The 15,970-nt window shown below is 34.0% G+C and overlaps 2 protein-coding genes across 3 annotated transcripts in view; one reads left to right on the top strand and one right to left on the bottom strand.

The window, feature by feature from the left end:
• LOC139511750 (uncharacterized) overlaps positions 1-15,970 on the bottom strand; it is a 79,011-nt gene that overhangs the window by 39,647 nt on the left and 23,394 nt on the right. Inside the window, exon 6 of one of the 2 annotated variants that reach the window (XM_071298798.1) lies at positions 149-1,839. The exons of the other annotated variant lie outside the window; for it this stretch is intronic. Coding sequence (XP_071154899.1) covers positions 1,028-1,839 — 812 coding nt within the window. The 3' untranslated portion in view covers positions 149-1,027. The remainder of the gene's footprint in view (positions 1-148; positions 1,840-15,970) is intronic. 2 annotated transcript variants of the gene reach the window in all.
• Positions 4,989-7,084, top strand: LOC139511747 (uncharacterized). The gene is made up of 2 exons (XM_071298792.1): positions 4,989-5,148; positions 5,947-7,084. The coding sequence occupies exon 2, from the start codon at positions 6,110-6,112 to the stop codon at positions 7,082-7,084; it is 975 nt and encodes a 324-aa protein (XP_071154893.1). The 5' UTR covers positions 4,989-5,148; positions 5,947-6,109.

Raw genomic sequence — 15,970 nt, 5'->3', positions numbered from 1 at the left:
CATGTTCTAATTTTAGCAATGGTGGCCATCTTGGTTGGTTGGCGGGGTCACACCACACATTTTTTAAAACTAGATACCCCAAAGATGATTGTGGCCAAGTTTGGATTAATTTGGCCATGTACTTTCAGAGGAGAAGATTTTTGTAAGCAGGTGAGCTAAAAAATGACTTTTTAAGGTAGCACAATACAAAGATTTTTTTACTTCCAATCACTAAACTTTTAAATGCTGTAACTTTCTTATGAATGCATAGAAAATAAAAAAAGAGGTATATATAGATAGATAGATAAAAGATCAATCTTTTAAATGAATGCTATATTTTTATTATGCAATCATTATGTAATTAGTGGCAAAATCTGGGTAGGTTCACTTGAATGAATTTAGCTCTATCATCTCTTTAACTATACAGAAAATTTTAACCAAATCTTAATCAACACTTCATGGGCTTCAAAAGGGTGTCTCAGATTGTCTCTATGGTGTTCCATTCTCTCATCAATCTCTAATTAGTGTAAACATCCTAACCACATAAAAGAAGAAAATGTTTAATTACGTGTAAAATTTGTTCTATACATTCTATCTGAAATCTGAGACACCCTTTTGTAGATAATGGCCATAGGAACAACATATAATAAAATCAACCCTCTAGGGATACATATGCAGAAGCTAATTTCATTTGAAAGTGGAAATTTTGTGAAAAATATTTTAGACTCAGCTAACATTATAATTGGTTACATAATTGTTGCATAATACTAACATTGCATTAATTTGAAAGAGTAATCTGTTAGCTATCCAAAACTACCACTTTTATAAATTTTGAAGCATTATTAAGAAAGTTACAACATGTTAAAACTTGGGAGTTGGAGTTATAAAATCTTTGTATTGTGCTACCTTAATATAAAATTCATCTTCTAAACTGACTTCTAAATCAAATTGCTAGCAATCTTAAAACACAATAGTTCTTTTAAATACTGATAATATTAGTGTCATTTGAATTGAATATAAATAAAGGTGTAGACTGTAATAAGAACTCCTATACTTTTTCAGGTTTCATAGGCATATAAAGTAAAGAATTTAGTATAGTTTCCTTCAGCACTATATTAGAATAAACACGACTCAATCCTGCTTCTTTGGATATAATTTTCATCATATTTGCAAGTTGTCTTTCCCCTAAGGGACGTGACGTGTACCAACTGTCATCAGTCATAGATTTCGGACACCTAGGTTGTTGGAAGAAGTCTTCTGAAGCTTTATTACGCTTAGTCAAATATTTCATCAATGAGACAACTGGACAATATATGTCTCGAGTTGCAACCATTTTTGGACTGACTTCACCAGGTTGTCTATTAGGATCCTTTATCTCTACATATTCCATTCCATTGTCATCAGTCTTAAAAACAAACATATGAGTTCTATAATCACGTTGTTTTAGACAATTTTTGTATGTGAAATTAAGGGTCAAATCAAGCCACACTTTGTTCTGCAATCCTTTGGGAGTGTTGATAGTTAAAACAGGTGATCTTGTTAACTTTGTCATGTCTTCTCCTGAAATTGGTGGTGGTAGTTCTTTCTTCACAACTTCCATTTTTATTTTCCGCATCATAACTTTGAAGACCATGTTTGAATTATGAAAGTCATGATCAGTGAATAAGGATAATGACCTATTATACGGGTTAGTAGTCAGGTGACGGTTGATGGAAGCTCTGATGCCTCGGAATGAGTTTGCTGCATATAATTTACCATCAGCAGTTCTTAATTCAGCATAAAATTTTTCAAGTCTTTCATCAAGAACTTTTATGGATAAATCTTCAAAATTTGGATCAAATTCCCCTTGTTTCAACCATTCTGAAAGGAAAATAGCAAGACTATCAATGTGTCACATAAAAATGAAAACAGTAACAACACTTAAAATTGATATATAAAACAGTTATCTATGTATACCAACTTAATAATTAACCTATATTCATTGTGTTCAGTTTTAAAATCATGTCAAATTTCTATATATAGGTCAAGGTGTTTTCTTGACTAACTGTATAAGGGAATGCTCAGAAATTAGTGTTTAGAAAGCTGATGATGTATAAAATCAAAGTGTTGGATAGCATCTCTGGAAAGTTTGCAACTGTATATGTGTATTATTTCAAATAGGTTATAGGCGTGTATATTTTCAAATATGTATTTAATCACAGTTTGGATTTTTCAAACAAAACCATTGTCTCGGCAGCAATTTCCAAACATCACTTTTAATGCCCCATTTATGGACATTATGTTTTCTGGTCTGTGCGTCCATCCTTCCGTCTGTTTGTTTGTCTGTCTGTCCCATTCAGGTTAAAGTTTTTGGTTGAGATAGTTTTTGATGATGTTGAAGTCCAATCAATTAACCTGTGTAAATAGCAAATTTCGAAATACCGTGACGGTTTGGTGGTGAGCCTGTCAGATGAGAAATGTACAGATAAGGTAATAGGTAACAGGTAAATATACTATTGGTATCGGTATCCGATTCGACCCTGAACTTGTTAATTATTGGCAATATTAATTATGTGGGGAAAAAAGGGCCTGGAGTGGTGTAATTTTTAATCAACACCATTGTCCTATATTGGATATATATATATAATTGAATTCTTTGATTAGTCATTTTTACCCCATGACAGCTGACAAATTGACCTCGTTATTTTAGTATTATACTAGAACACACCCGTGATATCGCGGGTCCATGGCTGACTTATTAAGGTAGCACAATACAAAGATTTTTTCACTCCCAATCAGACAACTTTAAACTGATATAATTCACTTCATCCTTCTTTATATTTTATAAATGAGGTACCAAAAGAAAGAAGAAAGATTAGTCTTTCAAATTGTGATAATTTCATTATGACATAATTATTACATAATTAATTATTATGTAATTAGTCGCTATATTGTGATGTCCACACTTGAATGAATTTAGCGTCTTTGTTTTTCATAGCATCCCAAAATATTTTATAGATTCTTGTACAACACAGCTTGACCTCCAAAACTGTGTCTCAGATTTCCAAAAACATCAATAGAACAAATTTTATACCCAATTGAACTTAGTGGTCTCTAATGAATTGATATTGCAAACTTCATTGAAGATTTATGAGAGAATGAAATACAATAGGAAAAATCTGAGACACAGTTTTGGAGGTCAAACTGTGTTGTGCAAGAATCTATAGAATTTTTTAGGATGCTATGAAGAACAAAGAAGCTAAATTCATTCAAGTATGGACATCACAGAATGACAAGTAATTAATTACATAACAATTATGTCATAATGAAATTATCACAATTTGAAAGATTAATCCTTCTCCTTTCTTTTGGTACCTCATTTATGAAATTTGAAGAAAGATGAGTGGAATTACATCAGTTTAAAGATTTCTTGATTGGGAATGAAAAATCTTTGTATTGTGCTACCTTAAAGTATATAACTATGCGTATGCCTTATTTTAGTATTGGTATTGTCATCTGATAAAGTCATGCCGATTATAAGACGCACAGTTTTCTCTGCTTGCAAAATCTTTCTGTTTGAACCCGTCGACCTGGAACCTATCAATTATTATTGGTAATATTAATAATTTGGAAAACAAAAGGGCCTGAAATGGAGTATTTTTTACTCAACAGTATACAGCATAATTCTAAAAATACCGTTTGGTGGTGCGCCTGTCAGATTCGAAACGTACAGATATGGCAATAGGTAACAGGTGAATATACTATTGGTATCGGTGTCGGACTCGATCCGGAACTTCTTAATTATTGGCAATATTAATTACGGGGGAAACACTGAACTATAATATTCTAAGAAGTATATTAAGACTTGGTTGCTTTTAAATTATACAGATGCTATGCTACTAATTGTCATTAATTAAGGGCATCCGATACAGTTTCAAGGGAGTTAACTCTTGGCACGACGTTAAGTGTTTAAATTCCCGCAAAACGTCACTTTTTTCGGGACGTAATGAGTGTAATTTTCCGTAATTAGAAACGTAAATGTGGATTTTTCGATGCTCCAATTTCTGTTTCTCCCGCATCTTACTTCTACCCCAGTTATATTAGTGGATTTGATTCTGACATGATAACAGTATAATAAAACCATAAGAAATAAAACACATTACTGTTTCTGTGAGATCTTCAATGCCAGCTTAATACCAATTAAATTGATTAATTGTTGGTTGCTTAACATCCAGTGGCAAATAATTCATGCAAAAATTTTGATGGGACGTATTATGGTATACAAATGTCCGGCTTCCCTCTGTCCGTCGTAAACATGAATCATGGTACAGCATATTATCCTAATGTCATGGTTGGTTTTTTTCATGATGGTCAAACGATCTGTATATTTTTGGTGAACTTTAAATTTTGAGTAACCAAACCAGGTGTGTTTTTTTTCACAGTCCTCGCTGTATCTTTTAAAGGATAGTTGATATGCACTCATTTTCGAACGTGTCCATACGATATCAGTTTAAAAGAAATTTGACAAGAATTGTACACATGAAAAATCTAATTAACCATAATGACCGGAAAGACAGACAGAGGAATGAACGTGCGATATTTTATGTACCCTGCAATGCATCTCGCTGTGGTGAAAAAAAAATATATAGTTATAATTTCCAATGAAATTACGCATAGGTAATATGTACAGTCCTCTCGCTATTAATTCAAGGCAGTGGCTATTTGACCGGCACCGGCAAAATAGAAAATTAAATTATATCCAACTAGAATTAAAATTTAAGAATAATAATTAAATATCAAAATTTTCTATTTAAAAACTTTTGTTCCTGTTTATCATATACACACTTAAACTTCTTATCTAAAAATAATTAAAAAAACTATGAACAAATCGAAAATTTTACAAAAATAAAAATATGGTGAATCTATTATGAATAGAAGTGAAGTAATAAGATAAATTAACTAGAGGCTCTAAAGAGCCTGTGTCGCTCACCTTGGTCTATGTGACTATTAAACAAAGGAAGTGTGAGCAAGTCACTTATGATTCCGGAATTTATTTATGTGTAACCGGTAATTTTCTATTTTTATTGTAACCGGAACCACCGTTTTGATGACGTATTAATATGCACTTATGATAACGCTGGAATGAATGAAAGAAACATCTTAAAATAAGCCTTTTTATACCATCTACAGGTAAATTATTATTGTATTAATTATTTCCTGGCCTTTATATTATTATAAATTGCTTTTATTGTTTGTGTAAAGTCTTCAACACATATATAAACATGATAAACACATCAAAACAAACAATATTTATACGGCAAACCATTGCCGACATATTTCCATATTTTTGTATCATTATCGGTGTTTACAGCAGCACTATGAATTAATAATACTGACAAACATATCATATTATATCTTCTGTAATTATGTGACACATAATTTATGTCACGTAGAATACTATAATTTAGGTTAGTTGTTTTTGTTGCATAAACATTGTATTTTTCATTGTTAAATAATTGTTTTGGTATATTAATCACATGCATCTATAATGATGGAACAATAACCATCCGTGTTCACTTCTGTAAAGTTTAATTAACATTTATTTTGTACACGAGAGCTATTTGCTATAAAAACTATGGAAAGCCTGTTTAACATTAATGTGTCTTGTTATGGAACGCAGGTTTAACAATATTTTGTAATTCTATTTAAATGAGTGTTTTGATTAAGTAAACTTCATTTTGAATATGAAAGAGAGTTAATGAAATGATTAAGTACTATTTACTGCATATAAACCATACTTTGTCATATTAAATGTATACAAGAGTTATTGGTATTAATACTGAGTAATATTGGCTAGGGCAAGCAAATTATTGTAACTATGTATTTTGCTGATCAATATCATTTACATTATAGTGTACATTATAACTGAAGTTGTGTTCTACATGTAGACAATTGTATTATAAAAACTTTCTTTTTGTGTATTTGCAGGACTACCTGCCACCTTTGTTAACTAGTAAAACAATAAAGATCTTATCATCAAATATGTCACTTTCTATCAGCCTCACTATACACCTGGCTACATTTGGCGTCGTCGACAGGATTAATGTGACAACTTTTTACTGAAGGTGGTAGACGGAGAACAACATTCAAGATGGCCGACGGAGATGTCAATGCTTTGAAAAAGGAACTAGATGATGTTAAGCTGAGATTAGCTAAGGTAATAGCATGTAAAGAAACAGTAGAACCGAAGGTTGTTTTTACACCAAGAGAAAGGAAAATAGAGAAATTCTCAGGTAGGAAAGAGGACTCGCAAACATTAGAGGAGTTTATCGAAGATGTTGAATTGACAATAAAGAGTAGGCCCACCCCAGAGGAAGAAAAGGTTAACTTTATAATTAGTCTGTTAGAGGGTCCAGCTAAAGAAGAGATTAGGTACCGACCACTCTCTGAAAAGAAAACAACAAAAAGTGTGTTAAGTATACTCAGGGAAGTATTTGGTGAAAGGGGAACAATATCAGAACTATTGTCAGATTTCTATGTTTGCAAACAGACAGAAACCCAGACACTACAAGAATTTTCACATATCCTCATGTGTAAGCTAGACAAGATATGCAAGCGAGACCACAAATGCATAACAGATCGAGACATTGTCTTGCGCAACCAGTTTGCTGAGAATGTAAGACCAACATGGCTCAAAAGAGAATTAAAGAAACGCATAAGAGGTACGCACATAATTTCATTTAATGACATTCGAGAGGAAGCAACTTTGCTCATGGAGGACGGTGATGTTCAAGAAACTTGCCAACAACAAGACAACAGGACAGACGACTTTGAAGTCCCCATTTTTGCTACTCAGGCCAAACCATCTGGAACTTCCGACATAGCAAAAGTACTTGAAGATCTCAAATCTGAACTCCAAAGCATTAAATCAGAAGTAAAAACGTTAAAAGAAGAAAAACAAGGAGCATATAGAAAACCAAGAGATTGTTACTATTGTGGTAAGACTGGGCACATAAAAAGGAATTGTCGCAGCTTCATCAGAGATCAAGGTAATGCTACACATAACCAAAAGAATGAAACAAATGATTTAAACGAAAACAGTCTACGGCAGGGAGCCGGTCCGTAGGCGCTGGTACAAATGGCTCGTCCCTTGTTAAGAAATCCGTTGGAAGTAGTCCTATTGTTGACATGAAAATTGGAGATGTAGTTGTATCATGTATTTTAGATACTGGATCAATGGTTAGTACTATTTCCGAATCGTTTTTCAATAAGATGTTAAAGTCAAATTTTGAATTGCATCAAGATAAGAGTTGGCTTCGGCTTAGGGCAGCCAATGGATTAGACATTCCGTACGTTGGATATATAGAAACAGATGTATACTTACCTTTATTTGGTGAAACTATTAAGGACAGAGGAATTTTGATTTTAAAGGATTCTCCTGGAGTAAACAGGAAGGACTCGTCTGGCCTTATTGGTATGAACATAATATCTCAATGTATGGATCTTTTCAAAACTATAAACAACTCAATTAAACCAGAACATTCTGAAATTAAGGGATTTGCAAGAGTAGCCGGAAGTTCTGAAATTTGTGTACCAGCTAATTCTGTTAGTATTGTAACAGTTGTAGGACCAACACAGACAAGGTCAAAGGACAAAATTATAAACATTGAACCATTATCTAGAAATACAGAAGTTATGGTAATTGACTCTGTGTCAACTACAGAAAGAAACCGATATCCCGTGAGGATAGCAAATTTGAAATCATCTGATCTATGGCTAAAACCAAATACTAGGATTGGTGTTATAAGAGAAGTAACTTGTTTGGTAAACCAAGAGGAATCAGAAGTTGAATATTTTAAAACCAATGATAATGAAGAAACAATAGTTTTAAAAGCTGAAATTAATGAAATCAATTCTAAACAAGACATTTCTCGGGACTTTTTAAAAGAATTAAACTGTAGCGAAACTGAAAAACAGAAAATAGTGGATTTGATCGAGAAGCATCAAGATGTTTTCATATCTGAAGAACTAGATCTAGGATACACCACTACCATGCAACATCAAATTAAATTGTCTGATGATAAACCAGTAGCTCAACCTTATAGACGTATACCACCAAGTCAGTACGAAGAAGTTAAAACGCATATCAAAGACCTTTTGGCAAAAAATATCATAAAAGAAAGTATAAGTCCGTATGCAGCCCCAATTGTTGTCGCAAGGAAAAAAGACCAGTCTATACGCCTATGCGTTGATTACCGGAAGTTGAATCTTAAGACAGTCCGGGACGCATTTCCGCTCCCACGGATAGATGAAACTTTGGATGCACTTCATGGAGCAAAATATTTTAGTACTTTGGACCTTGCAAGTGGTTTTCACCAGATTGCAATGCACCCCGATGACCAACAGAAAACTGCTTTCAGTACACCATTTGGGTTATTTGAATATACTAGAATGCCATTCGGATTGTGCAACAGTCCAGCCACATTTCAACGGTTGATGCAGCACATTTTTAATGATTCCGTCTTCCAAATTTTGCTTATATACTTAGATGATCTGATTATTTACTCTTCAACAATAGAAGAACATTTGACAAGATTGGATAAAGTGCTAACGAAGCTAAAAGAACATAACTTGAAACTAAAAGGAAAGAAATGTCATTTTTTCAAAGAACAAGTAAAATATCTAGGTTACATTATATCTTCAGATGGCATCGCAACCGATCAAGACAAAGTGGATGTTGTAAAGAAATGGCCGCAACCAGAGACTGTAAAGGACTTGCGCTCTTTTCTTGGATTTGCGAGTTATTATCGTAGATTCGTTCCGAAGTTTGCACACGTAGCTAGACCTTTATATCATCTAATCAGTGTTTGTAACAAGGAAAAGACAAAACAGAAGTCAAACAAACAAATGCAACTTTCATGGACAGAGGAATGCTCCTACGCATTTACACATCTAAAAGAGAAGCTGATAACTTCACCTATATTAGGGTTTGCAGATTATAAATCTGAATTTATTTTAGAAACTGATGCTAGTTTCAGAGGACTTGGAGCAGTTTTAATGCAAAAACAAGGAAAAGATCTCCGTGTAATAGCCTATGCTAGCCGCACACTTAGGCCTAGTGAACGAAATGATGCCAATTATAGTTCTGCTAAACTTGAACTATTAGCCGTCAAATGGGCAGTAACTGAAAAATTGAAAGACTACTTACTTGGTTCTTAGTTTGAAATTATAACAGACAACAATCCTCTGTCACATTTACAAACTAGCGGGAAACTAGCAGCAGTGGAACAACGATGGGCAGCTCAGTTAGCTCAGTTCAACTTTACAATTTCATACCGTTCTGGAAAATTAAATGGCGCTGCTGATGCTTTATCACGATTACCCAGTCACACGACAGACGTACCGACCGATTTACGTGTTATAGCATACCAGAGAACCGTAGAATCAATCGAATATGAAGTTGAGAAAAAACATGAACAGCCTGACAAGGATGGAATATTACAAGCGTTATGTAATGAAGTAAGTGCATTACCTAGATATAGTAACAGTGACATGAAACTAATTCAAAATAGTGACAATACAATTAAACAGTTTTTGATATACTTTAATGAACAAAGAAAACCGTCATAAAGTGAGCGTATGAAAGAGTCTCCTAAAGTAATATCTATGTTACGTCAAAAGGACAGAATGTTTCACAAAAACGGGATTCTATATAGAAAGGTAACTGACCCACAACAAGGGGAAACACATCAATTCGTTGTACCAGAGGCTTTACAAAAGCAAGTGTTAGAAATGTTACATGAACAAGCAGGTCATCAAGGTATAGAAAGAACAACAAGCTTGATTCGTTCAAGGTGTTACTGGACAGGAATGTTCAAAGATATTGACAATTACTGCAAGGCATGCGAACGTTGTAATGTTGCAAAGATGCCATGTCCCCGCATATCAGTTCCAATGAGTCATTTTTTAGCAAGCAAACCAAATGAAATCCTAGCTATAGATTTTACTATTCTAGAACCAGCAAGTGATGGTAGAGAAAATGTTTTAGTTATAACAGATGTATTTTCGAAATTTACAGCAGCGATTCCGACACGAAATCAAACTGCAGCAACTACCGCCAAAGTACTAGTTTCATCATGGTTCATGCGTTATGGAATACCTGAACGTATTCATTCGGATCAGGGGAGGAACTTCGAATCTGAACTTATTAGTGAGCTCTGTAATATTTACAACATCAAAAAGAGCAGAACTACTCCTTATCACCCACAAGGTAATGGTCAATGTGAAAGGTTTAATCGGACTTTACATGACCTACTTCGAACACTAACACCAAAACAGAAACAGCAATGGCCAAATTTTCTTCCAGAATTAATCTTTACATACAACTCAACAGTTCATGCGTCTACAGGCTTTTCTCCGTTTTATCTAATGATGGGTAGACAGCCTAGATTACCTGTTGACTCTCTTTTTGACTTTGAAGAAGATGGAAATATTAGTGACAATAGACATGAATATATTTCTGAACATCTTAGTAAAATGAAGATTGCGTATGAAAAAGCAGGGGAGCACTTAAGGAAAGAAGCTGTTTTACGAGAGAAAGCTCATAACACAAAAGCGTCCGAACATAAACTTGAAGTTGGTACTCGAGTACTTATTCGTAATAGAGTACAAGGCCGAAATAAAATTCAGGACAAGTGGAATTCCTTACAATATCAAGTGATAAAGTGCTTAGACTCTGACCGTCATGTTTATCTCATTGAACCAATTGATAAATCTGGACAACCTCGCGTCGAAAATAGAACAAATTTACAAGTGTGCAAATTCAAACCACAAACAGACAGTGACAGTAGTTCAGACGAAGACCCTATTGCAGTTGGATACAACGGATACCGACAGCTGAGACGATCAAACAGAACTAACTTTGGTGAACACTCAAATGTTTATAATGAACCAAGATCAACTGTTTAAAATTGTATATTCATGCCTTTGACAATTTTTGACAATCAAATATTTTTTTTATATTGTACCAATGTAAAATGTTTAATGACTTTTAAAGGGATGTACGTTACCATTTCTAGTCAAGGTTGTTTGCTAATGCTATTTGATTAATTGTTTAATTCATTTTTAAAAGGTGCCTGTTTGAATTTTTTTATTTTCTTGACACTTTAAAATTGGACTTTTTGCTGATTTTTTCCTTTTTGTGTAAATCTGTTATTGCATTGAAGGTTTTGAAGTCAAGTTCTAGTCAAAGATAACTTGTAATTGCATTTGAAGTTAAAGATAATCACACCTTGCTAGTAAGAAATTATTTTTGTGTGTGTGTTTTATTATGATTATGAGTTGTATCATATTTTGAAATTGAGTCCTATACTGTAAAATTGTACTTTTTGTGTTATGGTTGCAGTAACGAGGACGTTACTTTTATAAGCAGGGGAGTATGTGAGCAAGTCACTTATGATTCCGGAATTTATTTATGTGTAACCGGTAATTTTCTATTTTTATTGTAACCGGAACCACCGTTTTGATGACGTATTAATATGCACTTATGATAACGCTGGAATGAATGAAAGAAACATCTTAAAATAAGCCTTTTTATACCATCTACAGGTAAATTATTATTGTATTAATTATTTCCTGGCTTTTATATTATTATAAATTGCTTTTATTGTTTGTGTAAAGTCTTCAACACATATATAAACATGATAAACACATCAAAACAAACAATATTTATACGGCAAACCATTGCCGACATATTTCCATATTTTTGTATCATTATCGGTGTTTACAGCAGCACTATGAATTAATAATACTGACAAACATATCATATTATATCTTCTGTAATTATGTGACACATAATTTATGTCACGTAGAATACTATAATTTAGGTTAGTTGTTTTTGTTGCATAAACATTGTATTTTTCATTGTTAAATAATTGTTTTGGTATATTAATCACATGCATCTATAATGATGGAACAATAACCATCCGTGTTCACTTCTGTAAAGTTTAATTAACATTTATTTTGTACACGAGAGCTATTTGCTATAAAAACTATGGAAAGCCTGTTTAACATTAATGTGTCTTGTTATGGAACGCAGGTTTAACAATATTTTGTAATTCTATTTAAATGAGTGTTTTGATTAAGTAAACTTCATTTTGAATATGAAAGAGAGTTAATGAAATGATTAAGTACTATTTACTGCATATAAACCATACTTTGTCATATTAAATGTATACAAGAGTTATTGGTATTAATACTGAGTAATATTGGCTAGGGCAAGCAAATTATTGTAACTATGTATTTTGCTGATCAATATCATTTACATTATAGTGTACATTATAACTGAAGTTGTGTTCTACATGTAGACAATTGTATTATAAAAACTTTCTTTTTGTGTATTTGCAGGACTACCTGCCACCTTTGTTAACTAGTAAAACAATAAAGATCTTATCATCAAATATGTCACTTTCTATCAGCCTCACTATACACCTGGCTACATTTGGCGTCGTCGACAGGATTAATGTGACAACTTTTTACTGAAGGTGGTAGACGGAGAACAACATTCAAGATGGCCGACGGAGATGTCAATGCTTTGAAAAAGGAACTAGATGATGTTAAGCTGAGATTAGCTAAGGTAATAGCATGTAAAGAAACAGTAGAACCGAAGGTTGTTTTTACACCAAGAGAAAGGAAAATAGAGAAATTCTCAGGTAGGAAAGAGGACTCGCAAACATTAGAGGAGTTTATCGAAGATGTTGAATTGACAATAAAGAGTAGGCCCACCCCAGAGGAAGAAAAGGTTAACTTTATAATTAGTCTGTTAGAGGGTCCAGCTAAAGAAGAGATTAGGTACCGACCACTCTCTGAAAAGAAAACAACAAAAAGTGTGTTAAGTATACTCAGGGAAGTATTTGGTGAAAGGGGAACAATATCAGAACTATTGTCAGATTTCTATGTTTGCAAACAGACAGAAACCCAGACACTACAAGAATTTTCACATATCCTCATGTGTAAGCTAGACAAGATATGCAAGCGAGACCACAAATGCATAACAGATCGAGACATTGTCTTGCGCAACCAGTTTGCTGAGAATGTAAGACCAACATGGCTCAAAAGAGAATTAAAGAAACGCATAAGAGGTACGCACATAATTTCATTTAATGACATTCGAGAGGAAGCAACTTTGCTCATGGAGGACGGTGATGTTCAAGAAACTTGCCAACAACAAGACAACAGGACAGACGACTTTGAAGTCCCCATTTTTGCTACTCAGGCCAAACCATCTGGAACTTCCGACATAGCAAAAGTACTTGAAGATCTCAAATCTGAACTCCAAAGCATTAAATCAGAAGTAAAAACGTTAAAAGAAGAAAAACAAGGAGCATATAGAAAACCAAGAGATTGTTACTATTGTGGTAAGACTGGGCACATAAAAAGGAATTGTCGCAGCTTCATCAGAGATCAAGGTAATGCTACACATAACCAAAAGAATGAAACAAATGATTTAAACGAAAACAGTCTACGGCAGGGAGCCGGTCCGTAGGCGCTGGTACAAATGGCTCGTCCCTTGTTAAGAAATCCGTTGGAAGTAGTCCTATTGTTGACATGAAAATTGGAGATGTAGTTGTATCATGTATTTTAGATACTGGATCAATGGTTAGTACTATTTCCGAATCGTTTTTCAATAAGATGTTAAAGTCAAATTTTGAATTGCATCAAGATAAGAGTTGGCTTCGGCTTAGGGCAGCCAATGGATTAGACATTCCGTACGTTGGATATATAGAAACAGATGTATACTTACCTTTATTTGGTGAAACTATTAAGGACAGAGGAATTTTGATTTTAAAGGATTCTCCTGGAGTAAACAGGAAGGACTCGTCTGGCCTTATTGGTATGAACATAATATCTCAATGTATGGATCTTTTCAAAACTATAAACAACTCAATTAAACCAGAACATTCTGAAATTAAGGGATTTGCAAGAGTAGCCGGAAGTTCTGAAATTTGTGTACCAGCTAATTCTGTTAGTATTGTAACAGTTGTAGGACCAACACAGACAAGGTCAAAGGACAAAATTATAAACATTGAACCATTATCTAGAAATACAGAAGTTATGGTAATTGACTCTGTGTCAACTACAGAAAGAAACCGATATCCCGTGAGGATAGCAAATTTGAAATCATCTGATCTATGGCTAAAACCAAATACTAGGATTGGTGTTATAAGAGAAGTAACTTGTTTGGTAAACCAAGAGGAATCAGAAGTTGAATATTTTAAAACCAATGATAATGAAGAAACAATAGTTTTAAAAGCTGAAATTAATGAAATCAATTCTAAACAAGACATTTCTCGGGACTTTTTAAAAGAATTAAACTGTAGCGAAACTGAAAAACAGAAAATAGTGGATTTGATCGAGAAGCATCAAGATGTTTTCATATCTGAAGAACTAGATCTAGGATACACCACTACCATGCAACATCAAATTAAATTGTCTGATGATAAACCAGTAGCTCAACCTTATAGACGTATACCACCAAGTCAGTACGAAGAAGTTAAAACGCATATCAAAGACCTTTTGGCAAAAAATATCATAAAAGAAAGTATAAGTCCGTATGCAGCCCCAATTGTTGTCGCAAGGAAAAAAGACCAGTCTATACGCCTATGCGTTGATTACCGGAAGTTGAATCTTAAGACAGTCCGGGACGCATTTCCGCTCCCACGGATAGATGAAACTTTGGATGCACTTCATGGAGCAAAATATTTTAGTACTTTGGACCTTGCAAGTGGTTTTCACCAGATTGCAATGCACCCCGATGACCAACAGAAAACTGCTTTCAGTACACCATTTGGGTTATTTGAATATACTAGAATGCCATTCGGATTGTGCAACAGTCCAGCCACATTTCAACGGTTGATGCAGCACATTTTTAATGATTCCGTCTTCCAAATTTTGCTTATATACTTAGATGATCTGATTATTTACTCTTCAACAATAGAAGAACATTTGACAAGATTGGATAAAGTGCTAACGAAGCTAAAAGAACATAACTTGAAACTAAAAGGAAAGAAATGTCATTTTTTCAAAGAACAAGTAAAATATCTAGGTTACATTATATCTTCAGATGGCATCGCAACCGATCAAGACAAAGTGGATGTTGTAAAGAAATGGCCGCAACCAGAGACTGTAAAGGACTTGCGCTCTTTTCTTGGATTTGCGAGTTATTATCGTAGATTCGTTCCGAAGTTTGCACACGTAGCTAGACCTTTATATCATCTAATCAGTGTTTGTAACAAGGAAAAGACAAAACAGAAGTCAAACAAACAAATGCAACTTTCATGGACAGAGGAATGCTCCTACGCATTTACACATCTAAAAGAGAAGCTGATAACTTCACCTATATTAGGGTTTGCAGATTATAAATCTGAATTTATTTTAGAAACTGATGCTAGTTTCAGAGGACTTGGAGCAGTTTTAATGCAAAAACAAGGAAAAGATCTCCGTGTAATAGCCTTTGCTAGCCGCACACTTAGGCCTAGTGAACGAAATGATGCCAATTATAGTTCTGCTAAACTTGAACTATTAGCCGTCAAATGGGCAGTAACTGAAAAATTGAAAGACTACTTACTTGGTTCTAAGTTTGAAATTATAACAGACAACAATCCTCTGTCACATTTACAAACTAGCGGGAAACTAGCAGCAGTGGAACAACGATGGGCAGCTCAGTTAGCTCAGTTCAACTTTACAATTTCATACCGTTCTGGAAAATTAAATGGCGCTGCTGATGCTTTATCACGATTACCCAGTCACACGACAGACGTACCGACCGATTTACGTGTTATAGCATACCAGAGAACCGTAGAATCAATCGAATATGAAGTTGAGAAAAAACATGAACAGCCTGACAAGGATGGAATATTACAAGCGTTATGTAATGAAGTAAGTGCATTACCTAGATATAGTAACAGTGACATGAAACTAATTCAAAATAGTGACAATACAATTAAACAGTTTT

This window comes from Mytilus edulis, chromosome 2 (genome assembly GCF_963676685.1).
Source record: "Mytilus edulis chromosome 2, xbMytEdul2.2, whole genome shotgun sequence".
In the NCBI taxonomy this organism is placed as follows: Eukaryota; Metazoa; Mollusca; class Bivalvia; order Mytilida; family Mytilidae; genus Mytilus; species Mytilus edulis.
Note: the sequence above shows the minus strand (reverse complement) of the source record. Positions and strands in the feature narration are given on the sequence as shown.